Source organism: Podarcis liolepis (genome assembly GCF_965112155.1).
Source record: "Podarcis liolepis genome assembly, chromosome: 3".
Classification (NCBI taxonomy): Eukaryota; Metazoa; Chordata; class Lepidosauria; order Squamata; family Lacertidae; genus Podarcis; species Podarcis liolepis.
The window spans coordinates 28049175-28076072 of record NC_139557.1 but is presented as its reverse complement, the minus strand read 5'-3'; the positions used below and the strand labels follow the sequence as shown (position 1 = coordinate 28076072).

Below are 26898 nucleotides of genomic sequence, written 5' to 3'. Positions count from 1 at the left end.
AAATATCAACATGCTATTTTTATGAGTCTGCATTCTTGTAAAGTTTCCCAACAGCAGAATACTTTTCACTCCCATTAACTTTAATGGGAGTTGAGGAATCTGAATCATTGGAGGGAGGTGTGAATAACCTAGATGGTTATGGATGATGCTGTGATTTCCAGAGCATCACTTTATTAAATTGTTATTCTGTGTTTTTTAAAAATATTATGAACTTGGTAACAGGGCTGTAAAGTATAATCATGATATTAAAACATTATTTTCAATGTATCTGCACAGGAGACTTTTTCTTTCCTTAAGCAAAGTTTGTAAGACAAATAAAAGACCCATATAACCCTCATAAGCTACATAAGTATGATGAAAGCATGAAGCTTTCTTGCAATCCAGTTTTGAGCCACTGTTGTATACCAACACCTAAGTTATTGACTGCGTTTGAGGCAGTTCGCCCAATACATTTTTCTGTACATGCAAACTACTGTGGGGCTCACACTTGTATGAACAAGTGTAATGTATGGGCAATGAAATCATGGATGTGGCCAGCATCAATTTGTATGACTGGCAAACAGTTTCACCATGGTTGCCGCAATTATGGGAATCGCTTCTGGCATGCTATGCACATTATGCTTGTCCAGGCAAATTAATATCTCAAATTGGTCCGGAATGCTTATTTTTACGGACAAGGAAAAACACACTGTCCCATTACATGCTGCAATAAAGTAATGCGTACATACTTCAATATTTTAATCTGTTATTGCAATTAAGGAAAAAAGACAGTCCGTTTTTTAAAAAGAAAATAATCAGCAAATAGTTGAGACACCATTCAAGTAAAAATTACAAATGTGCTTATCTTACAGAATATAATATAATATTATAACATGCCCTTAACCAGACCCAATATCATTTAAACATTACCACCTCAGGGGAAAAAGAAGGTGCTTCTGTACCTCTGGGAGTTTGAACGTAAATATAAACAATGATGCTAACAGGAGTCACAAGCGATACCTGGATCTAAAGTTGAAAGTTTGGGCAATGTTAACCTCAGACTCAATTCTTTTCAAAGAGCAGGATAAAATAAATAACCATATACCTTCTTTGCTCTACTGTAAAAAAATTAAAAGTGAATGAATGAAGGCTATGTCCTTCTAACACCACTCATCATCAAGTACAGGTGATTCCCTCAACTGTGTCTCCTCTTGGGGGAGATGTGGGGTACACATCTCAGGGAATATACACACACTTTAATGTAGGGAAGAAGATGCATCAAAAGGAATGCCTAACAATTCTGTTTCTGCTGCTTTCCTATGGTGGGTTCCAAAAACATTGCAAGAGGCAATCCTTTCTATAGATATATGCTTTTCCATGTTAGAAAGTATCCGGATGTCTTTGTGTCCCTAACTTCACTGTTGCAAAATTATATCTGATAATATTGCAGTCCTGACTGGACAATTGTATCAAGAGTTGGTAGAGATCAACAGCTTTCCCTAAGGCGGTAGGGAAATATTTATGAGGCAGTCATGATGTTAAATTGAATTACCCAAGTGTCAGTATTAAGTTCTCCTTCAATATTTTCTTACACAGTACTAGATAAAGCTATTTCCATTCCTTGTTTGGACCAAATAACCATTTTGATAGTAAAGCTCCATAACAGTCACCTAGAAACAAAGGGAGCCTGCCCCACATTTCTGATTCGCTCAGCCTAACTTGTTTCCAGCATTATACTTGAAATACACTACTCATTAGTAATACAGTTAAAACATTGTTTTATGAGTTTCAAATTAAGATGTGGATACTGTACGGTTCAGCCCCATGGGTAGCAATAATTCAGTAATATTCATTGATCTTAGTGATGCCCCCCTCATTTATTATCTAATTAACTAAGATGTGAAGATTTATACTCTTTTGGGTTAACTGTACCTTGTTGCACTTGATTATTGTCATATGAAATAGAAATAACCAAAATACTCTGAGAGATAGTCGACTAAATCATACTAAAAGTAGGCCCATTGAATTCAATGGGTCAGCTCTGAGTTGGACTGATATTGGATATCACCCAGTGCTCTTATTGGCTGGATTCTTTGGACCACAATATAACATATCAGAGTGCTTTATGTAAAGAGTTCCATAAAGCTTTATGTATGCAAATGAATGGTATGGCTGTCAAGAGGTAACATAACTTCAGAGACATAGAGAAAGACATTGATGAGTTCTATTCCCAGCTCCAATACTAATTTCTTTCTGTTTTCTTGGGCTGAATAATCTGCCACAGACATAGTCACCAATATGGGGCATTTTAGTATTTGTGTTGCTTTATAATTTTGTTTTATTTTTGGCAGGGGGTTATTAAATGAAAGGTTAACAATGCATATATTGGTCTTCCTGCTGTCAGGAAGCCCTGTCAACCTAATTAAACTACAACCTTTGGATTTAAACTATTAAGGGTAGGCCTGCACAATTTATGACCTACCAAAGCAAATTCAGTCTCCCCAGCCATGTTATGTAGTGTGCCAGATGTATGGCAGCCTTCCGGTCCTGTGTTTTGAAGTTTTTAGGCAAGCGGCAGAAGCATGAGGATTATTGATACCCTGTTGGTGGGACTCCATAGGTGACTGGGACGCTGCATTATAGAATCCTTGAATTGGAAGCGACGCTCCCTCCAAGGTCAGCTGGTCCAACCCTCTGCAATACCACATCTACCACAAGGTGTGGAAGCACATGAAACTGGCCACTTTAAGTTGCATGTGCACTGGCTCCCATCATGGCAGGCCAGTCATGGGAAACTGCTGCCATGAGCAAAAGCAGACTGTTTGCACGCCAGTATAAAGCCTTCCTGGAGTGGCACGCTAAATTCCTGCATATGCTTCTCACTTTTATTCTGTGAGCTGGCAGAAAAATCAATGCTCAAATATATAGCAGAGGCCAAATAACCCAGAGTTTCCTGTGCATTGGCTTGAGTTGCGAATCAGTGTATAATATATCAGTAACCATCACTAATTAGAAACCCCAGTCCTGGAATACAATCTCTTGCTTTAACCTGTGCTTTAAATACTAAAAGGCAAGCACCTTAATTTCTCCAAACTTTGAGCTGTCAAAAAATAATGTTTGATTTGAATTGAGACCTATGAGGTTTTATACAGTTGAATAACCACATTCTGAAGGGAATTAATGTCCTTCCTGGAGCAAAGGGAGTTATAATGCCAGGTTCAAACACACAGCACTGATAGATAAATGTTTGGGTTTTTTTTAAAAAAAATGAAAACATTGCTTTAAAAGGATGAATTCTAAAATGGTTGAGTTTGGTTGACAGAATCTTATGAGCAATATTGGCTGCATTTGTTTGATACCAGATATGAATTATTCCTAGTACTGTATTTAAAACATTGCAGCAGTATAAAAGGATGATGTTCTGATCTGGAGCTTCTGATCAGAATTCACAGGGGTCCTTTCGCCCAACTATCCTGAATCATGTAAACTTTACTGTGTACTGCTGAACTCTGAAAGTGGCTTTGCACCTAACATTTTAGGTGTAAGACATGTTGGTTTTTTTAATATGTGAGTTCCAAAAAAAAAAAAGTGAATTGTTGTATTTGTTAGGGAGATAGGATTAGCTCTAGCTGCCTGTTTCTGTACACACGGCTTTACTGCCACACAAATTGGAAAACGGTGCTGAGATGATAGCCCTGATATTTACACAATCATTTATTTTAGGATCATCCCCCTATCTTATTAGGCATTGCCAATTCTCTTACAGCTGACTTTAGCCTCTGATTCACACAGGCGTAACCAAGGAAGGTCCCAGGCAATTTTCTTCTATGATTTGAAGTGGTGGAGACGGTTCTCCTCCTTCACACATGGTCACTATTTCTCCCTTTAATGGTTGTCAGAGAGGAAAGACAGAAAAAGAGTGATCAGGACCGCCTTTTTGGGTGGGGTCCAGCATCAGAAATGAAAGAGAGGTAGTTCAGTGGTACAGCATCTTTTTTTACACACAGGTTCAATCCCTGGTCTCTCCAGGTAGGACTGGAAATGTCTTTGATCTGAAGTCCTGGAGAGATGCTGCCAGCCAGTGTAGACAGACTAGATGGACTAATGGCCTGGCTTCGTATAAGACAGCTTCCTGTGTCTTATGTCCAGTCTATGTCCAGTCCGTCTCCCTTTTCCTTTTGGTTGTATCTTCCACCCATCATTCCCAGTACCTGCCTCTATAGGCTGAGACAAATGAAAACCAAATTGCTTTTCATGGCACTCAACAGCACAGGGCTGTTGCAGCACTGCAGCAAGAACTTTAGCATTGCTACTGAAGCTAACCTATAGCAGGAGGTGGAGAGAAGGGGATCTGAAAGAAGAAAACCAGTGGGGCAAGGAGGTTGAGGATAAGAATGGCTATTTCAAGGAATCATGACACATACATTACTCTTCTTACCTGCCTCCCTCTCCTATCATTCTAGTTAGTATTGATGCTCTGCCAGATTCCTTAGAACAGGGATAGCCAACATGGTGCCCTCAAGAAAGAGTTGGGTACCAACTCCCAACATCCCTGACCATGGGCTGTGCTGACTGACACTGATCAGGGTTAAAGTCCAACGACATCTAAAGAGCTACTTGCCCCTGCCCTAGAATATGGATGCAAATCAGAAGTTGAAATTAGCTTGGGAGATAATTAGCCTAGGATAATGGATTGTGTAAATGGAAAGAGCAGGGGTATTTTAGTACAACCCCCCCCCCCATGCATTCAGTAAAAGAATGCTATTGGGGGGTTCCAGTTTTAATTCCAATTTCAGCAGTAATTCCACAACATTCTCTGCAAACACACACATAAGCGTAATAAGAAAAATAATTTTCATAGGTTATTACGAAAACAGCAAAATGTGATGCAACTCTTCATTATGAATGTTATGAATATCTAAGTGTTCTAAATATGTGGTGACTTTCACAGGACAATTTAAAAGCAAGTCTTAACTTTTTAAAAAAAACAAAACTTGTAGTTAATGTTCAGTGGAAAGAAACATCCTTTTCTGTAAGTTCTTATATTCTGTAGCAAACTTTTGAGAAACAGTGTTGTCTGTTTTAGCATGCCATTGAAAAATAATTAATTTGCATTGCATCTTTGAAGAATTTTGGCAAGGAGCTGGGTCCACTATCATCAGTACTCTGAATTTCTCCCACAGTAGATCTCTAGACTTCAATATACAATGAGGAAAATAGTTTTTAAAACAAATTCAAAACAGAGCCAACTTATAGCTAATGCTTGACAGAAGTTATGTTGACAGTGGTGGTGGCTTTGCTGGAAGAAAGTCACCACCATTTAGCCTCCATGAATGGAGGACAGCTGTGACCATAGGAGCCTACGGTACAGAAGAAGGAAGCAGGAGATAAAAATGTTTTCAGTCGTAGATGTGTTTTCTTCCAGTGTTCTTTGAGAACATTTTCCAAAGAGTAACTGAATTCATTAAGTGAACCTTCGTCCATTTGGAAATCTGAAAAGGAAAAACATCATTCACTTGACACATTTGTTGTAAATTATAGATCCCTCAAGAACAGAAAAGAAAGAAAGCAAATGTCCTACCCCTGGGTGTGATGGAACTGGCCATGTAACGGGGCTTTACCCCCATCACCGCAGTTTGTCAGGATGCCCACACAAAGATAGGGTCCCTCCAGAAAGTAAGTCCACATTGTTTCATGGAAACTGGGGATAAAACTCCACACAAATTTTTCTAGCATGCATTAAGAAACTTTTTTTCCCTTCTCTTTTTTTCTCTGTCCCATTTTTCCAGTATGATATGTCTCAATTTAGCAAACTGTTTTTCTGTTATATTTGCATTTTTTTCCTTTCTTTCATCATGTTCACATCTATACTAACCTTTATGCTTGAAGAAAGATGTTTTAAAGCTGTATTCTTTTTATTCTGATAGTATTAGGATATTTGCAAACTGTTGTTTTTCTCTATGCCGCAGGTATTCCCCCCCCTCCCCACCAGAAAAAAACAAAACACTACTGCTTTTAATTCTGAGTAATTATAGCCATCTCTTGAATAGAGTCTCTCTCGTGTTCAAATAAAGGAGCCGATGTTCCTTCCACTTTGAAAATAGGCAATTGGATTCATTTTAAAATTTTTATATATATACATAATTATTCAAGCAATTAATTCAAATATTTGACCTTTAGAATTGTGGTTGACTTGCAATAATACAGCTCTGCATGGATGTTAGTGCAAAAATGCTGCAATTGTATAAGAGGTACGAAGGGAGAAGGAGTATGTAAAAAAACAAAAACAGGTGCCATAATTGTCTGAGATTGTCAGAACTCATCCACCCACCTGCTAAGAAGAATATACTAAACTGATTCTCAGATTTTGTGGGAGGCTTCAAACATTACTAAAACAAGGCTTCCAATCATAGAATCATAGAATTAAGGAGTTGGAAAGGCCAACCCAGGGCAACCTCATTCAATGCAGGAATAAGCAGCTGTCCCAGAGATCAAACCTGCAACTCGGTGTTGCGTGTCGAGGTCCCCAGGCCACCCCAATAAAACACAATTCACACGGAATTTTTGTTTAAGGTTTTTGGCATAATTTTGGCCACAACTTTATTAAAAGACAAAAAATGTGAGTGGTTGCTTAGGCATTGGTTGCGACTATCTGACCCCACCCGGGGACAGACTGACATTTGCAGAAAGGGAAAACGCTTTGGGGAGAGCGATGGAGCTGGGAACCATGCCCTCACCTCTCCCCAAATGCTCCCAGGGGCCCTAGCCCCTTGACAGGGGTTTGGACAAAAGCATGGCGAGCCCCTGCATTCCTTTAACAGAATACCCTTGCAGCAGCAGCAGCATTGGAGGGGCAGGCACAGCCAATCCATGCCCCTCCACCAACCAATTCATAAAACCAATGCCTAACCGTAACCTTACAAGTTGTGACGATTTGCTATGCAGTAGGCAAAAACCAAATGGCACCAGCCAATCAGCCAAATGGACAAAATTCCTACCAGGCCCCTGCCCCAAAAGCAAACGACCCCATGACAGGCATAGCAAGGTCAAATCGAACAACCCTAAATATAGGGAGAGTGGGCGGGTAATCCGATGCACGTAGTGAAAAGAGGAAGCTCAACGCTGCGCGCAGGGAATATAAAACTTCTTGGCTGTCAATCAAAAAATGGCAACGTCAAATTCTCCCCAATGACAAGAGGAACCCAATCGCAATGGTGGCCAACTACCTTTACCCACCCAGCAACAGTGGGATGTCTTGTAAGACCCCACCGCAACACGTGCTCTCCATGAAGGAGAACACGCTTTATCAGCACCACACTTGTCAGCACCAGCACTCCACTCTTATCAACTTTGCTATCCAGTCTTTGCAAGATGGTGGCTTTCTAAAAGCTGGGCTACATGTAGATTTGATTAATTGGTTCCCGAACGGCTTAGTTGTCGAACAAATTGGCTCCTGAACGCCGCAAACCTGGAAGTGAGTGTTCTGGTTTGCAAACATTTTTCAGAAGCCGTACGTGCAATGTGGCTTCCATGGCTTCTGATTGAGTGCATGAAGCTCCTGCAGCCAACTGGAAGTCGCGCCTTGGTTTTCAAACGGTTTCGGGAGTCGAACAAACTCCTGGAATGAATTAAGTTCAAGAGCCAAGGTACCACTGTATTTGATAGCTACACCCCACTTTTCCATTAAAACAATAGTGGAAGTGGCTTGCAATGAAAAACAACAATAATAAATATAAAACACCAGAACAACATATTTAATATAGTAGCGAGATCAAGAATTCCCACTAGAATTAAGGGACCTTAGTCATGTTCATTAATTTCAGTGGGTCTCCTCTGTTTAGAACTTAGTCAAATTCCACACAGTGTGAAACTGTCTCAATTCTTCTTAAGGATCACCCCATTGGGTTAAGGTGAGGACAGTCATTTTCCTCAAAGCAGCTCTTCATATATCTGCCACTGAAAACAATATCGCTATGAGAGTTCTTCTGCATGTTGCCATTACATTGAGACGTAATTACCATGTGATGTAGTATCATCACATATATTAAGTGAAAAAAGTATTTTTCATTCATGACAGTGAAGATTTGGAAAGAGAAGCTGCAGAAAACTTTTGAGCCTTGAAAGCACTTAACTCAGTCTGGAGTTAAAAGTGGTATGAGGGCATCAGTGGCAGAGTATTGTCCATTTCATAGTCTCCCTTAAACCTCGCAGAAAGGGAAATCCCTCTTAAGGAAGCAACACTGCTTCTCAGCTGGTGCGTGAATCGAGCTGATCAAAGGAATTCAATTTCCAGTTTAGCAAGGCCTATAATTTTCTCAAACACAAATGTTTACTCAGTTCCTCAAAGCGGTTCATCTCCTCCCCACCCCACCAACGTAAATGGTAAACATAAAGCATTTAGAAAACGTTACCAATCAAAGAAGAATATAGCTTTAAACGGTTTGCATGTTCAGTAGTGACAAAAGTGAAAAAGGTGAGATCATCTCTCTCTTTCTATCTATCTCTTTTTTTCCTTCCTCCTTACCCTGCTCCTGCAGTGCTGGGCTTGTAAAGCATGTTTCAAGAACAGCTTTGAATAGCAGGAAATCCAAAGTGAAGCTTTCACATCTTTAGTACACTGCTAGTAGTGTGGTGATGGTGATGAATGATGGTGGTTGTGACTATTCTTTAAATCAATTATGCACAGGCTTTATTTCTTATGTCCTCTAGGCTTTTGTGTAAGCATTACACATGATTTTTTTTAAAAGATTGGTTCCTTTGAAATGTAGCATAATTTTGCACTAGTCGTCCAGCAACAGTGACACAGATCTGAGCATTTTTCATGTTGTACACATGCACACCAATTGGATGCAGCTCAATTTATTTTTAAACGTTAAAAAAAAGTGAATGTTTGGCACATAATGGTTCTCAGTTCAAGTAAATTATAAGTACTGTCCAATTGTATTGAATCCAGAGACTTTGAGATCTGTAGGATGGGATCCCTGTTATTTCAAATCCCACATTGGAAAATAGCGGAGATGCAATTTACAAAGTATGTGCTCCCCTATCGCTGAATTGCAGCCCCTCCCCAATGCTTGCTTGGTGGTGGAAAATGACAACCCTTTTTTTGTTTAAACCAGACCTTGTTGGTTCCTTTTATTCCTAATTTATCACTCCACCACCCCCTTGACTTTAAAATGTGCTCACATTCTTTGCTTATATTGGTTTCTCCCCCGCCCCTTTTTTCCTTCTTCTTCCTTTTTTGGACCCTTTATGATTTATTGACAGCTATAGTTTATTATTTTTTAGCAATTATTCTGATCACAACATGAGTGTAACTGCCATTGAACTTTTAACAAGCGTTAGTCCTACGTAATCAAGGCAGTTGCGGGGCTCGGAACCAATTCCATAGCTGGGCTTCAAAGATCTTTCTGGTACTGCTTTCAGCACCTCAGAATTCGCACACATTTTATGCAATTATGGACTCCAGATTCTGGATGCCTGTTTTTTTGTACCTAATCAGTTTATTATTGCATATCTGCACCTTAAAACTGCTCCAACCTCCAACTCACCACTGTGCTGTTCAGTGCTTTTGCTCAGTGCTTATGTATGCAGCCTCCTGCTTCACTGTCACACCAGAGACACATTAATTGTTAGATAACCTGCCCTCCATAACTCTTAATGTATTAACATCATCCCTATGTTAATGAGTACCACAACACCTCTTTCCTTCACCAGGCTTTTATTGGCTATACCTGTCACGTGTCTATTTTCAGGAATGCTGATCATTAATTAATCTTGCTTTGTACTAAAATGGCTTCCTACAGACTGGGACTTGAAATCTTTTTCTTCTTGTTGTTGTTTCCACACTCTGCTGTTTCCTTTCCTTCTCCTTGTCAAGTTCTTGCCATGCATGAAAACGTTCTTAAGTGTCCTACACCAGGCTGCACAGGCCGAGGCCACGTAAATAGCAACAGGAATTCTCACAGAAGGTAAGATGATGTGCTCACTGAGCTATAATGTAGGTGGATACCATTTCACAGCAACAACACCTCTGAACGTCTCCTGACAAGTGTGTGTGTTTGTGTGCATATGTATGTGTGTGTGAAGATGCTCTGGGCCTTAATTGAGCAGATGGACTGATGTGTTCAGTCTGATTGTCCTTTACGGCTTATCGTATGAGAGGATTAACTCTGGCGCACAGTTAATTCAAATAATAAGCTATATTTCAAGGCTTGTCACTGTTGGCCAGCATTTGCATTTCCTAAGCGAGAATTGAATATACAAGTTTAAATTCCTTCAGCAGGCTGCAATAGGTATTTTCTATCATTGGGGGAGAGGTCACTAGCTACCCTTCCTTCCCACAATGCTTCAGGCTGCTTGTAATCATTTCTCACCTGTATTTGAATATGAGTCACCTGCATAACTGGTTGTTTTGAGGTACGAAAAAGTGTAGCTTGAACAAATTTCTTTAAATGTTCTGCTTCTTCACAATATGCACTTTAATATTTCAGAGAGCAGCCTCTTAACCATGATACGAATCCTGACACACACAAAAGCCCCTCAGCTCTACTGAAATCTCTTTGCCACCTGATTGAAATCTAAAATGGCACTTCTGGAGAATATCACCGATGATACTAAAATAAGGTGTATCTAATCAGAACCAGGATAGTTTCTTTATACCATGTTAGCCTAGTAACTTTTTGTTTGTTTGTTTGTTAATGAAGTGCTGTGGATTCCAGTGCATTGTAAATAACAAATTGTGTAGAACTGGAAATTATTATTATAATTAATTAATTAAATTTCTATACACAGATAGTAAAGTCTTCTAGTATAAAGGACTAAAACAGCAGGATTGTTTTCAAATTATCTTAAAATCCACAGGAAGTTGTTTTCTTTTTAATTTGCTTTTGGAGATAGTCCCATTCAAAGCGACAGAAGATAAAAGGATTGGATCCAGACTGAGAATCCCACATAAGTGGGGATAAGCCCCACTGAATTCAGTAAGACTAACTTCTGAGTAGACATGGATTGTGGTGTTCGTGATTTGACCTTCATTTCTATTGAAATCAATGGGACTTCATTTATGTATGATTGCTTTTATACCAAACTCTTCCTGCAGCAGGGTAGCTCACAACATAGAATATACAACAGCAGCTAAAAAATTTTTTTTTGAAAAAAAATGAAAATAAAACATTTTAAACCCAACTCAGCAGCAATAAATAATATAACTGGCTCCAGAGTCAACATCAACCAAAAACCTGGAGGCCTAGACAAACCTGCCTTTAAATATAGCTAATGTGAAGGGCAACCAAATTTCATTTTAGTTATTGCTGACTTTTCACATTGATTTCAATATAAACGAAATTCAGCTAGCTTACTCTGGATCCAACCCACTGTAATTGAGCCCAAGAAGTTAAAAACAAACATATCAGGAATCACAACTAAAGCACCCATGACAGATGGCCATCTAAACTCCACTTAAAAACTTCCAATGAAGGAGAGTCCACCACCTTAAATGAAACTGTAAAAAATATTGCCCCTGCTTAATGTCCATGGCTTTGACAATAGCACTGGGGAAAGCTGTAGGATTATTAAAACACCATGTCTCAGATCCATGGCTTTTGAGACATCAAGGAGTGCTGTTTGGCACTCCTCTTTCTGTCTGCATTATTTGATTCTCCATTCCTGGCCCCCTCTGCCATGCTCCCTAAAAGATATCTACTTTGAGAATGGGTGTTTCTGTAATCTCTTGCTGAGAGGCATGGAGGATGTCTGAATGAATGAACTCCAGTGGTCATGTCACCTCAGTGCATGCCATGTAATCCATGGAAGACTTTAGGAAACATTGTCTACTGTATCATGTCTTCTCTTAAACATTTCTATGGCTTTATGATTTATTTTTCCCCTATAGAAAGGGGAATGACTTTCTAGATCTCAGGAAGATTCAGAGTGAAGATCTGTTCAGAATTCTGCCATAGAGTGTATTGATTTCCTCTGTAGAAATTTTGAAATCAGATAAGCATATTGCAAACTATGACCAGATAAACAACTTTTCCTTTACCTCGTCATAATGTTCATATATATGCTACTTCCAGTGTGTTGTTGATTTTTCTCATAAACTGTTTTCTAGCAGAAGCAGAACTGTCATTATATGCTCAGCTCCATAGCTCCTGTATCCTCATGATTCTGGGTTCTTTCCAAGGCAGCTTTCCATCCATTTCAGCAGCAAGCAATATCTTCACTTATAAGCTAAATTCTATTTTGATTTACGATTGGCACAGCTTCATTTTGCAGGGCAGCCCTAACCATCTTTACCAGTTGTAAGTCCTGAATTCAGCAAAGCTTATGTTCAGGGTTGCAGCCTTCATTTAAAAGCAAAACAATGATTGTGTAATGTGTTAACCTGCGCAATTTGGCCTACACGTCATTGCCACTGAAATACCAGTGTAGTGATATAAATAACAAAGTTTTCCAAAGCGGATAATACTTGTTGGCAATCCTGCCCGACAGTATTGCAAAGTGGAATTTTCAGATTTTCATTCTGTTTGCCTGGCAGTAGTGTTCTCCTGCACATTTACCAGAACACGAAACTAAAGCATAACTTGTGACCTATCAAGCTGATTGCAGCTCACCAGCTATTTATGGTGGTTAATCAGCAGCTCGTTCAACTTTTATTTTTTGCAGAAATTGTAGAACGGCTAAAACGGTAATATTCAAGTACCTGGCTGGCATGCCGCAATATGTAGCTTGGAAAGTATGTTTGGCTTGGTGGGTCACACGTTTCACAGAACTTTTCTTATGTACAGTGGGATAGGAAGTTATTTTATTTTCTAATGATGTCAGCCCTGTGTCTTTAAAGGCTAGAGTTGTGCATCGAAGAGGAGTAACGCAGGGCATCAAAAAGCAGATTATTTTGTTCCTGGCAAGCTTCCTCCTTATATTTACTAAGAAGGGCTCTATGAAGCTATTCAGGACACGACAATTACATTTTCTTTCTGTAATTGCAGCCTCTCGGGATGTCCTATTGCTGCAGCAGAGAAACTGGCTAAAGCTCAAGAGAAGCATCAGAGCTGTGATGCATCCAAATCAAACCAGGCATCAGATCGTGTCTTGAGGTATTAAGAGTTGCTCTAACACTTAATAGCGTATACCAGATTAACTGCATAATAAGTTAGCCTGAGCACTAAAAAAAAGAAAGAAAAAGTATACGACCCTTGAAGAAGTGTTTAGAATTAGGGCTTCTGGATCCTGTTCTCAGCATTTATCTGCCTACCAATATACCCTGGGGGTGGGTGGGTTAATGTTTTTTTGGCAAATATCAATAAAGCTGAAAAGCTCATTTTTGTCTTAGGCATTGTTTGGTGTAAAGCTGCCTGCTGGAGTTCTGAAACTAAGAACAGTGTGAAAAAAAGTTGATATCTTTGGGAAATAAACTAATATTTACCGGTAAGTCTTGTTTTTTCCAGCAGGCGTTTACTAGTAAATATCAGTTTAAATGAAAACCAGAAGCCCTATTTTTCAAAATTTTAGTTTGCCAGTATGGATTTCTAATTCAAAAGTATTTTCATTCTTAGATTTAACAATGAAAAGCACCCACTGAGGTTTAGTTGGCTTCTTATTCTCTCTAAAAAGAATGATAAAGTTACACCATCATATGGCTTACAGTTTTATTGCTGCCAATAATTCATGATTCATCTCATTCCTCAGGAATACAGTTTCTAGGTTGTCCTGTGCAGAACCTATAAGCATTTCCTTGAAGCAGTTACCTTTCTTGGGAATCTTGAGAGTCAGGATCCTAAGGCTATGTCCTGTGCTGTGTAGGTCACCCAACTGCTGTAATATTTTCTAATTAAATGCATATATGTAATGTACACAGCATTCCCTAGGAAAAAAAGAGAGAGTTTTCCTATGTTTTCTGTCAGGAAACTAGTTCATTGTAAACATTAACAGAATGGCTTCACTTGAAGGTACAGATTTAGATTCTGCTTTCCTCTCTCACAGTGACATGTCTAATGACCATTTTTAGTGGCCTCATGATACTGGATCATCTGGAAAAAAAATCCAGCCAAAACTCAAGCTTAAAGCTGAGGGTTTGGTCAAAACATGCTGGGCTATTTTGGATTCATTTCTACGTGCATTTACGACTTACAGTGATGTCAAAAGCAAACCCACAAACGTGATGTCTGAAGCTACATTTAGAGTGCCTTCAGATCTCTCATTAATCCAATGGCAATGCAAATCCAGTGGCAAAGACATTTTAATAATATCGTCCATACACAAAAGAAAGCAGGAATCGTGTTTTAGCCTAGAAATCTTGTGGTGGTTTTTACTACTAATGATGTTTCTAATCTTCATTCAAATGGTATTTGAAAATGCACTTAGTACTGCCCTGGAACTGCAAGTTTTGTTGCAAATCACTCCATAATCTGGAAGACTGAAAAAGCACGGCAAAACTTGCTAATAGTGAATGCCACTGTTTGAAAGCCAAACACTGCAGAGTTTCCCTGGTATTATTTTTTCCTGGCTTCTTCTACAGTCTAAAAATGCGGCGGGGGGGGGGGGTTGGTAGTTAAATTAGGCACAGACATCACATATGTATCAGTGTGCTTTCCCCTTGCCATTAGAGAAACAAGATTATTTTTCCAAAGAAGAAGCATGACTGATTTTGTTCATCATTCAGAAATACGATGTGAGTTTACAGATTTAGGGTTTGGTGTTCCACATGCTCTTCCACTTCAGATACAATTTTGGGAGAAAACTCCTTTGTTGATCAAAACAACAGTACCACAGATAAGACTATTCCGTGGCAGCTGCCAAGAGGAACAGAACAAAGCTGGTGTAGCCTTGCCACTGCTTTCGAACCAGAATTTCTCTAGGCCAAAGTCAAATGCCATGCAAAGGAAGCCTCTTATAAGAAGCAGCACCTGAGCTTTTGACAGATTCCTCAAATAGATGTTTTGGCACTTTTGCTTTTGCCGCTGGGACTGTCGTGCCTTTCAGATCTTGATAGGTGATCTGAGTTACATTGTCACCTCAGATTTGACTTCTCCGCTGCCTTTCTCCTGTAAGAGCTCTTAAGATGAAAACTCTGAAGCTCGCCCTGTGATATTTGTGCTGGCTAAGCACGTATCGACTGCTGTTATTACCTTCAACTTGATTTCAAACAGAGTAACCCATAAGAAGCGCCCAAGTTTTTTGGGGTTGGGGTTTCCCCCCCCCCCCTGCACACCTTGACCTAAAGATGTGTCCTAGCAGCAACAACATGCTTCTGCCTTTTTGTCTTCAAGCTGAGTAAAATGGTGGTGCCTTTGGCATCCAGAACTGAAGCCAGGTTACTTAGGATTTCCCACAGAGGTGGTGCTTCCTGTGAAATTTCCCTTTTACACTGCAAGTGGAGTAGGATACATTTTTAAAAGCCTTTTGAAAAGAAATCTGATTTACAGAATATGTGGTCCAGTGTACAATTAGCACTTGTTTTGACGACACAGTATATGAATTCTATTTTCATAGTTTAAAGCAGCTTTTTGCTTTACTGATCTTGGTTCTGTGTTTGCAGAACACTGTGGGGCTCTGTTCTCTCAGAAGTAATTTTCCACCCCAGCATGTGAAATAAAATCAAAGTGGATGAGTAATAAAAATCTTATTTATACATACATATCTTTTACCTAAATTCCAACGAAATAATACTTTGGAAGTCTAAAAGTTTATGGTTATGTGACATTTCTCACATTCACTTTGAGAGGCACAGAGCCAAGCTATATTATCAGACCATCTTATTAAACGAACTAATACGTATTTGAGCTCCCACCCATGATAGTGCTGTTGAGGCTTTCCTTTAACAAATTTACAGTCATGCATTGGAGCAAATCTGCCATCTGTGTTTTATTTCAGCTTAGAAGGGGTTTTTTACACACACACACACACACACACACACACACACATATATATATATATATATATATATATATATATATATATGATGTTTTTAAATTTCGTATTGCTATATATTTGCCATTTTATGATTGCAATGGGGAAGCACTTGAAAATGACATTGCCACAATTATCAGGGATGAGTTTTTCCCACCACCCCTCACCTTTGAAGAGACGTGAGTTGGTCTCTTCCGGGGGAGGGGTTGTGGGAAGCTTCTAATTTTATACACAGTATTACACGCCATGATTTGTTGCAATAATGAGTTCCCAGCGATGCTAAGGTCAACAGCAGTTGAAATAAGACCATAGATATTGCAAAGAAACAGCAAAATGGTCAAATCACAGAACTTTAAAAAGGTCTGTTTGATCTCACCACACAAGCCTGCCAATATGGCATTTTTCCTTTTCTTAATGGTAGGTGAGAAAAAAGTATGTGTAAAGGAGGCATGTCAACCATTATGCCCTCTTGGGGAGCTGAAAAGACTGATGGTGCCAGCACTAACCAGTTCAAAATTTTAGTGATGTTAAATGTCGGGCCAGTGGCAGTATAGTTCAATGAGCAGACTTCAGGAGGTTGGTGGACGCACTAGATATCAAAGCACATGTGGACTCATTGCCCACACCTTGATCATCCTAGATATAGAAATTATTCCGGGGGCAGGTAGGCCCTGGAATTGCTATTGCTCCAAAACTTATATGCACATGTAATATGCTCAGGTAACTTTTGCTATCTCCTTGCAGAGCTGCTGTAATCATGCTCCTCCCCTTATTGCCTCATATAGCAAGGGAACATATCTGTGTGTGTGTGTTGGTGTTGTTGTTGTAGTTGTTGGTTTAATAGGACCATTTCCCTATTTCTTTTGCTATTAGCCACATGTGGTGTAATTATAATTTGTTTTCTCTGGGCTTTTGTTGAAGGAAGGTGTCCTGCTAAAACACAACTTAAGCGCTTAAATAGATACATAAATAAATGCATTGCTGCCGCTTGTGTGCAGTAAACAAACTGTAAGAAGTGTTACTATCAAGGCTTCAAATTGTGTACTATCTGTCTAACACACTGTACGTGTTTGTTTGTTTTTGTTTAATTTCTAGGCCCATGTGTTTTGTTAAGCAGCTGGAGATCCCTCAGTATGGCTACAGAAACAATGTCCCCACCACAACGCCCCGCTCCAACTTGGCCAAGGAACTAGAGAAATACTCTAAGACTACGTTTGAATATAACAGTTATGACAACCATGCATATGGCAAGAGAGCCATAGCTCCCAAGGTGCAATCAAGGGATATTTCTCCCAAAGGATATGATGGTATGAGGTGCACACTCTTTAATCATCAGAAACCAATCTGCATCTAACAATGGTGTGGGTTATGCAGACTGCATCTGAGTATTGTATATGTTCATGCCCATGTAATAGAGCGGAAGTCTATTTATCTCACCTGCCTGCTTGGTAGTAATAAAAATGGTATGGTTTCTGCATTTTTCTATGTCAGAAATTGCAGCCTTGAGACTCACAACTGCTTCTGCTTCTGCGGCCCGATCCATTAGGCCGAAAAAGTTGAGGCACAGGTCAATATCACTTGGTCCTTAATTACACAAGGTTGACATAAAAACGACTTCGGCCAACAGTAGGTAGGTTGCAGAAAAGCAACAAGAATAAGGATGTGTTTTTGTTTTGTTTGTTTTTAAAGCAGATAAGCAGACTTCTGCTATATTAAGGGAATTTCTATTCATTTGATGATGGTGTTGCCTGGAACTTTTCATGAAAGCATGTCAAAAACTTTATATCATGCTGGATTCTGGATTGCTTTGTTTCCCCCCTCCCCAAATAATGTCTAATGATTGAGTTTGGTGGATTATTGTTATTAAGTTTGCAATACAAATGGGCAGTGGCCCCAGGCCATGTGGTTTAGCATCCATTTTAATGTCTAGGAGAGCCAGAATTATGGCTTATGTAATGCTTTGCTAACTCACAAAGATAATGTGCTTGCTCTCTGAGGTTTGAGAAATGGAAATGTGTTGAACTTAGCTGCAGTTCCAACACCTTTTGTTAGTCATGTTAATTATGGCCCTAATATATTACCAAATTCTTGATGGGGTTTTTTGGGGGCTGAAGGAGGGTAGTGCTGGAAAACCTGTAATTATTATATATCACCTGATTCTGCTGATGACTCTACTTTGGCAGGGGGCGGCGGGGTATGTGTGTAATGATTCTGGAATATAGATTAGCACCGAGACTTCACATGATTACTAGACCTTTGTGGGCAGAAGGAGGGAGCGGAGATGTGTGCCATGTTTTCACTTCTGTTTTTTAATATACAACATGTCAGTGTAAAACAATCTGGTTTCTAGCAGTGAAGAAGAGGTACAGTAATGTCCAAGTGACAATCTTAACCATAGTCCAAACAAATCCACAATAGACCTAACATCTTGGAACAGACATAGAGTGAGATCGGTGTGAAAAGTAGTGAAAGATATATGAACTGGAGAATGCTCGCATTGTTTTGTTGCGAGGCAACCTTCAAGGTATAAGGTTTTGTAGAAAAAGGGGGTTGTAAATTCTTTAAATAAAGCAAGAGACTTCTGTTGCCTGTTTAAGCATGCCAGCAGTATCTAGAATAACAGGTGATGCTTTGAGCAATCCTGTGTTTGGACTGTAATGAAATTCTGTGTAGACAAAGTGGGAGGTGTGCAGTCTGCCCAACTTTCTAGGTGCATCATGGTGAAGAGGGCTTGAGTGTTTCTGGGACCTGTTTGTATGGTAATTCTGCATCCCTTCCCACCCACAGCCAATCCTGACATAATTTAGATTATAGTTCACACTATACCTGGAGCAGCACTGTTTTGGAATACAGAGCACTCCCTATCCAGCTGCTCACAACACAAGGTGCCCAGCAAAAGGGGTCACCAGACAGGTGTCAGCATGTGTGAGTCTTGCCAAGATCCTGAGGCCTTGTCAACTGTGTGAGAATGCCAGGTGTCGATGCCGATACGCATATTTAGATTCCACAACAAAATTCTGTGGTAGTGTTGTTTTTGGATGTATGGTAACAAACATAGATAACGATATCAGGTTCCATTTGTTGGACTGATTAGTACAGTGCTCTCTTGCTATTGGACAATGACTTAATTTATCTTTATTTGGGGGAAGACATGAAACGCAGGTATGAGACACATACACACCCATCTTCTGAGTTCTTTTTTATTCTAAAAAACAAACAAAGGATGAGTATATAGTGAAAAACAAGTCTACAAAGTCTGTTATCTGACACACTATGGTAATGCCTCACGCAAACCCAGTAATGGATTTCATTTGCAGAAGCAGGGCAATAAATGGCAGCCTAGCCATGATTTTACTTTCTCATGTCAATTTATACACAAATTTCATAAAACCGGTATGAAAGAGTTTTTGAGGAACTAGTGGGGTTTTGAAGGGGATTACAGCTATTGTGTGTATGCATTGAAGCCTTCACACACAAGAATTGGCATGGATTATGTCTTCATAGTTTGTATAAATTAAAGTGTAGTAAGGACCAAGGAATTACCCTTTTAGGACCTCAATTCACTAAAGAACTTAAGCATTCTTAGGGGAGGCCAGAAGCCTAAGAACGTGCTTAAGGTGTAGGCTTATTCCGTGAGGATTTGTTGAACTGGATTGTCAGTGATGGAGAACATCTAAATGGGGCTTATCTGCACTGTGCAAGGTGAGAGAACATTTTATTAATAAGTATGAACTGAAGTTGGCCTGTATTGTATGTGAGGCATAAAAAGGTGTTGTGATGGTTACTACAGTAGTTGTATTGATGTTAATGTTGAAAGTATAAAGTGGCTAATAGGGGCCATCCAAGACGTTTTGCTGCCTGAGGCAGAGCATCAAATGGTGGCACTCTTAAAGTCAAGGTGCATAGTAACCAAGACTGGCCAAATTATTTTGGCACATGATACAGAAAATACCACAAACATCTCTCCCTAGCCAAAAAAAAAAAAATTTAAAAAATGACAATAAATTAATTATTTTCTGCCCTTTCTTGACAGCCGAACTCAGCCACCTGAGCCAGCCACCTCACTCTGCCTAATGGTAGGGTCAATCCTCAATGTAAGGATTTGTATCCAACAAAGTCATTGAACATGACAAATGACTTCTGCTCACGCAGTGGAACTTTTCCTCCCCTTGCACAGATACACCCGAAACCTGCTCTCGAAGGTTAGGAAGAGCAGATTGGGCAGGAGAGGGGAGAGGGAGAGGAAGTTCTGTTGCATGTACAGTATTTGTTCTGCTCATGCAGTTATACTGTTAGATGCAACCTTCAGTCCTGACACAAATTTCTTCTCTTATCTATTCACTTGTATTTAGAATTAAGCAAGAAAAGAAGATCACTGGATGAGAATAGCTATAATTCCATCAAAACACAGCCTAGTTAGGCAGAAGTGCTTGGATTTAATCCAACCAATGTTGTGATTGCACTGCTGGTGCTACTAATAAGTAGTCTATTATGCTTCAGCAGCATCTAGTATATAATACAGAAGTAAGCTTTTCCTGGCCCAGGGAACTTACATTTGACCAGTTCTGTACAACTTATAAATAGATATTATTGTGATAGTCATATCCATATCACCCCTTCTCCTTATATTTTGTTTAAAAATATGTGCTTAGCCAGTTCCTCATCACATCACTCTAGGATGGGTTACAACATAATTGAAAACTACAACAATTTGAAACAATTATGAGACAATAAAAACAGAACTCTAAAATTCAGTCATGGTTCAGTCACAAACTGAAGCAATGGCCAACTTTCCATAACTGTACTTAACAACCCATAAATGTCTGGGCAAATAAACAGGTCTCTGTCTGGTGCCAAAATGCCATAAGGCAGACATGTTTCCAGGGAAGGGACAGTCTGCAACTGGGGAAGGTGTCAACACAGAGAATGCATTTGTTTTCAAGTCTCAAGCAAGCAACAAAAGGGGTTCATTGAGGTCCGGCTGGACCTTTATGGCTGATGATGGGCTGTGTTCAACTTGGCAGATCATAGGTTGTGCAATAGAAACAAATAAGAGTCTGGATGCAGAGAAGTTAGAGGTTTAATAATAAGGAAATGAGGAATGACTTGGGGAAAGTCAAAAGGAGTGGGAAGAAGAAACAAGTGTTTTTCGGAATAAGATTTGTGCTGACATTCTTTAAACAAATTAATTGTGCTTCCTTTTCAACCTCAGTTTTTTTCTTTGTACATTTTTACTACTGTACACAAAACATTTGTTCTGTCCCCATGAAATGTGTGTCCTGTGTGCTTGTAGCAAGCAGATGTATTTGGCTATATAGATAATACACCAATGGATCTCTGTAGAGTTGGTGGCGTATTGATGAATTGTAATTTTTCATTATGTTGATGTTGGAGATGGAAAAAGAAATATAGTCTAAAGTATTTTTGTAGTGTATGAACCTGAGTTTTCTCCTCTTCAGACATGCCCCACCCAACACTTCCCCCATAGCATTCATATTGTCAACAAATTATATATTGAGCCATATTGATTATTTCAGTATTACAGGGACAAATAATGGGTGAAGCTGTTCTCTGAATAGACAATGTTGTCTAAATATCTGTGATTATTTTAGTATCTGGAAATTAAATATCAGTTTTTGGTGCCAGATGATTAAAAATGAAAATTGAGCAAAGGGTTTGGCATATTAACTGAGGAATGTTTGAACTTTTGTTAATATCGAGCCATAGCTTGTGTCAAAGATCGTCATAAAAAAAAATTCAGGTGACCAATGCATGCTCAGAACATAAAGTAGTGACAGTAAGAAGGGTTCTTTTAAATAAATGAATGAATGAATGAATGAATGAATGAATGAATGATATTGGTATAGCATGCAAAAAGGTACACAACTTAGATGCCTAAAATCAAATGGTTTGAATCACCATGACCACTTCAAAAACAGAGAGACTGCCTGGGCCAGTGAAGCTTAGGATCTATTTATGCATAGACTTTTGTGGGACCCAGACATTGCTTTGAAACTCCCATCCTTCCCTCCATCTGCACCATGCAAAACTAGATGTTGATATGAACGTTTTGTGAAAAGGCTCTTCAGGACAGACAAAAGACAGCACTTCTTCACACAGGGCATAGCTAAACTATTAGATTTGCTCTCACAAGAGGTAGTGATGGCCATGAACCTGGATAGCTTTAGAAGATGCATAGACCAAGTGTGTAGAAGTCCTTACTTGTAAGCTTCCTGTGAGAAAAGAATGATGGAGTAGGTGTTCCTTTGGCCTGATCCAGGAGGCTTCCCTTCCGTTCTTGTCTCCTGAGGCGTTTAGAAATTAAATAGTCATTTCAATTGGCAGGGGGAGGGGCTGGGTTCAGATCAAAACCACAGAACTGGGCTAGGAAATGTTACCCCTTAACGCTGTGTCACTTTCCTGATTATATTCTTGCCCCAATACCATCTATTTGCCCCACAGGGAAAATCTTCAGGTACCATGGTTTTTGACATTACATCTGAACCAACCTTTTTATATTAGACGCTGTCAAAAAATTTTTGTGTCAAGACATAATAGCTTTTAATATTACATAAACAGTTGGCTGGGTAGGAATTCCAGTACGTAGTTCCAGGTTCAGCTAATGAGGGGATGCCTTCTTAATGTACTGTTTAGGTTGCAACACTTTCAAAGGCAACACAGAGGAGATCAAGCATATTATCTTCTCAGTGAGCTTTTTTTCTGTCAGGCCCCCTCAGAAAATAGTGTGAATTAGGAGCTTTGTGCAAGTTCTTCCGTTTTCCTGGGGCAGTGCATTCCTTCTTCTCCTGCCAACAGTTAACAGAGGGTGTGTGTGTGTGTGTGTGTGTGTGTGTGTGTGTGTGTGTGTGTGTGGCTTTTGTTTTTTTAAAAAGCCCTCCTTATAGTGCATTGTGCACATTTTGCTTGCTATAAAACTGATCTGAATGTTGCTGCAGAATACTCTGGAGATTATCACTCTGCTTCTTTTCAGTATCACATCCAGGTTTCTTGTGCAAAAGAAGCCACACTCAAATATCATAAAATTATCAGGAGTGGTTCCCTTACACACACACAAACACACCTTGGGTTTCCCCCTCCCTTAATAGTCTTTACAGTTCCTTTTGAACACCATTCTCTGCAGATTGCATTGCTTTTTTACATTTACGTACATAAGTGCCAGCCCTTTTGAGTCATCCTTGTCATATTTCCTTCCCACAGCAAAACGTTACTGTAAGAACTCCAGCCCAACTAGCAGCACAACAAGCAGTTATGCCCCTAGCAGCAGCAGCAATATGAGCTGTGGAGGAGGCAGCAGCGCCAGCAGTACCTGCAGCAAGAGCAGCTTTGACTATACCCATGACATGGAAGCAGCGCACATGGCTGCTACTGCTATACTGAACCTTTCCACTCGTTGCAGGGAGATGCCTCAGAACCTCTCCACTAAACCTCAGGATCTCTGTTCCAGGGTAAAAACAAACAAACCTGTGCCTCTATATCTCTGTGTATATTTGTTTGTTGAATGGGGAAATGCATAACGCTTTATTGTCTGCACTGGCATAATACTAATCATCTATGATAAATACAGCAAGAGCTTCCAAGGATGCTTAATCTTGTTCTCCATATAAATTCTACCAGTGACATCTTGCAGCTTTGTTATGGTAGTCCAGCAGCAGCCATCTGATACGAGCTAGCTCAGAATACAGAGTTTACAAAACAGGGTGGAAACGAATAAAAAGCCTGCTGTTATTGTTAAATGTTTCCTTAACTGGTGAGGTCTGCTGAGACTACAAAGGTTATGTCAGCTGAATTCACTGAACAGTCTGTGCTATAGCTTTAATGTGCTTATTGGTGTATTATTATTTTACTTAAATTATAATTTGGCAATGGATTTGTTTTGCATGGCAAGTAAGAGTAGTTTGGCACAGCGGAATTAGACTCCTGAGTAGGCCTACATGGGGCCACTTTCTTAATGTGTGTACAAATAAACATTAGCAGGGCAGTAGGAAGATTAGTGACTTTGCCCCACAACTTCAAACTTCAACCATACTCTACCTTGTATGTTGCGCGTCTGTTTTGTGTGGTGCTTGTGTCTCCCTGGAAACTGCTACGTTCAGTGATAAATATTCACTTAATAGTGTCTTGAACATATTGAAAAATCTAATTTAAGATTATACAGATTTATGCTTAGAAATTAAGAAATGTGTCTTCAAATGCATGTTTGGGTTTAAAGGTGGGCCCTGAGTCTGAAAAGGTTGAAGACTTACTGACGGTAGATGTTCCATTTCTATGGAAAGCTGTGGCCTCAAAATGGAAGTCTGTGACTACTCACTTAAAAAAAAAAAGAATTAAGTACATTTATTTACAGCTTAATATTTCAAAAAACTTTAAGCCATGATCTAAATTTTTGGAAGCAATGGAAAACATTTTAAAAATACATTCATTTGTTTTCATGCATTAGTGTTTAAGATATTGTTTAAAAACTGTTGTTTCCAACCCTGACCCAAAGGAACATTCTATGTTAGCAGCTAAGGCTTGTTTTCCACGTTCTTTGGTGTGGGACTTGAAAACAGCTTTCTGATTTCTCACTTCTGAGAATCTCCCCGTGGTGGTACTTGAGATCTGAGGGTTCTGCCCATGTTGAAGGACACGTCAGTAGTGGGGACTTGGAATTACGGCTGTTAGTCCTGTTGCTAATAAGCATTCAAACTCAGGTGGCCCCGAATACCAACTGTTTCCCATTGGAGGTTTGGGAGGGGGAAAGAGATCTATACTTAGCTATGCTTCCCAACAACATGAGGAGCTAACGCACCCCTACTGACTAATCGAAAGGCCTGTTTTGCTCGTGTATCTGTACACAAAGATGGGACCTAGCTAGTCAGAACCACACTTCTTACACAGAGCTAGGCATGGAGGAGAAATCTGCCAAACCTGTACTCCAAAGCAGACTCACCTGATTTGATCCGGGAGAATCATCATATCTGGATCCTGCGTCCAGCTTGGAATCCACAATCCTTTATGAGGGGCGGCTGAGGGCTGCTCTTCTAAAAATGATTTTTGCCCTTTAAAACTGGGTTAAAAATAATAATGTTTATCTAGCCACCCAAAGCCTGAGTGTCAGGTTCCTTGACACCCCCACACTTCGAATGCAGTAGAGTAAGCACAAATACCTGGAACAAATACTCGGGTGCTAAAAAACCCCCAACCCCACACCATGTGGATTTTAAAAGACTTCCCCTTAAAAATTCACCTAGAAACGGGACAGGATAGACTTGATTCTACCCTCACGCAGAACTGGGATGGATTGAACTTAAGTCTGTCCGTCCATCACTAATGCTGAGAGACCTTACTATGAAAATATAAAGCTATCCCAGGTGTCTTCAGTAGCCCTAGTATGCAGGCTCAACACAACACAGTAGTGCTGCACAGCCTGACACCACTTTATAAGTGTTAGTGAACACTTAATAGATTAACAACCACTTGGCAAAGCCTAAAGGAACTAATTACAAAAAGGAGCAATTCTTACAATTAGGACAGTGTACTTAAATAATTTATTCAGTCTTAAAAAAAGAAAAGAAATAAGACTCTTTAAAAAAAAAACATTGTGGAAAAAATTCATTTTTACAAAAAAAAAAGAAGTTCAGAGAGTTAATGAGATGTTGCTTGTTTAAAACCATTTCCCAGCAAAACTATGCTTCCTTCATGAGACCACTAGATGGCTATACAAACAAACACTCAGAGGGTGAATCAAACACAAGTTTTTGAAGCTATAAGTGAACTTTGTGTCTGGCAAACATATTCTGCTTTTTTGCAGAGAAATTTTCTTTAACAAAAGATAAAGATAAATGGATAATACAGCTTATCCCAAAAGTAGCTATTAGAAATAATTAATGTCAATTTAGAGAAAAGGAGAAAGCTTTTGTTTTCATCTTGCTTGAATTCATTGTATTATTATACAGAAGAGAGGAAAACCTATTTTTCCCTGGCATGTAATATTAATCCAGTTTAGGTAGAAGAAATTTAAGTAACATCACTGGGAGATGTTGCATTTTCTTTTTTTAAGTTAAAAGAGGATTCCCCCTTCCCCAATGTTTTCCCCTTTTATTAAAATCGAAATGGTACTCCTGGGAAAGTAAATGCCACACCAAATCACCATCAAGGAAATAATCAAGTTTGGTCTATTAAAAACAGTATCCAAGCAGGATTGTGATGTATGATTTTTCTAGGTAATAAGCATGGGGAAAATATTTTCTCTTGGAGTGTCTTCTGGAAGCTTTTATTACTGTGAGGAAAGCAGGTTGCTAGAACTATGAGGAAGCAGAGCCTTTCATGCCACGCTTGAAATAAGATTTCTTGGGAGAAGGGTCTTTCTCTCTTAAAATATGAATTGCTGTGTGCATTTTGGCTTTAGGAAAACAGAGGTTCGAAGGTGTGTAGTATGTGTTTTTGTGTGTGTGATATTTTTGCTTCACTTGCAAAAGGAAATAAAAGAGGGAGAAGGAAAGGTAGAAAGGCGGAAAGAAAATGCCTCACTTTCCCAGCACACTTCCTCAATCACTGCAGGGAATGTCAGTACCAGTTTCATTTCCCCAAGCTGAGATGATTATAAAGGAGGACTTTGTAGAATGTAAAGGCAGTTTATCACTGAATGTCTGTGATGGGGTATCTGTGTGGTTTGAATACATTTCCACTTTATATGGAGGTGGCAAGCACAGTACAAAGAGGCTTATGGGGGCCAGTCCCATGAAACTGCCTGTTGGTGTTACTGGTTGAGAATGGTATGTTTTTTGTGTTTTTTGTTTAGTACTTAAAACTTCTCTTTTCTGATTCCACAGTTGCTAGCATTTGAAAGGTTTGCTGATATTTAACGTTTAAGCTTCTGTTGTTGATTGCTCACCTAATTAAGGCGCTCCAGGCCATATCGGATTCATATAGTTGTTAACTCAAAGAACTAGACATGTCAAGGAGTTAAAATCAAGACAGCAGAATTTGCAACAAGAAAATGTTTTGCAG

General features: G+C 39.4%; 1 protein-coding gene across 15 annotated transcripts in view; it reads left to right on the top strand.

The window, feature by feature from the left end:
* MYT1L (myelin transcription factor 1 like) overlaps positions 1-26898 on the top strand; it is a 279154-nt gene that overhangs the window by 209644 nt on the left and 42612 nt on the right. For 11 of the 15 annotated variants that reach the window (XM_083495443.1, XM_083495445.1, XM_083495448.1 and 8 more), the window contains 5 exons: positions 5521-5655; positions 9860-9950; positions 12969-13076; positions 16984-17195; positions 23107-23354. In XM_083495443.1, the coding sequence (XP_083351569.1) occupies positions 5521-5655; positions 9860-9950; positions 12969-13076; positions 16984-17195; positions 23107-23354 (794 nt within the window). The remainder of the gene's footprint in view (positions 1-5520; positions 5656-9859; positions 9951-12968; positions 13077-16983; positions 17196-23106; positions 23355-26898) is intronic. The other 4 variants (XM_083495439.1, XM_083495437.1, XM_083495436.1 and 1 more) reach the window with 2 other exon arrangements.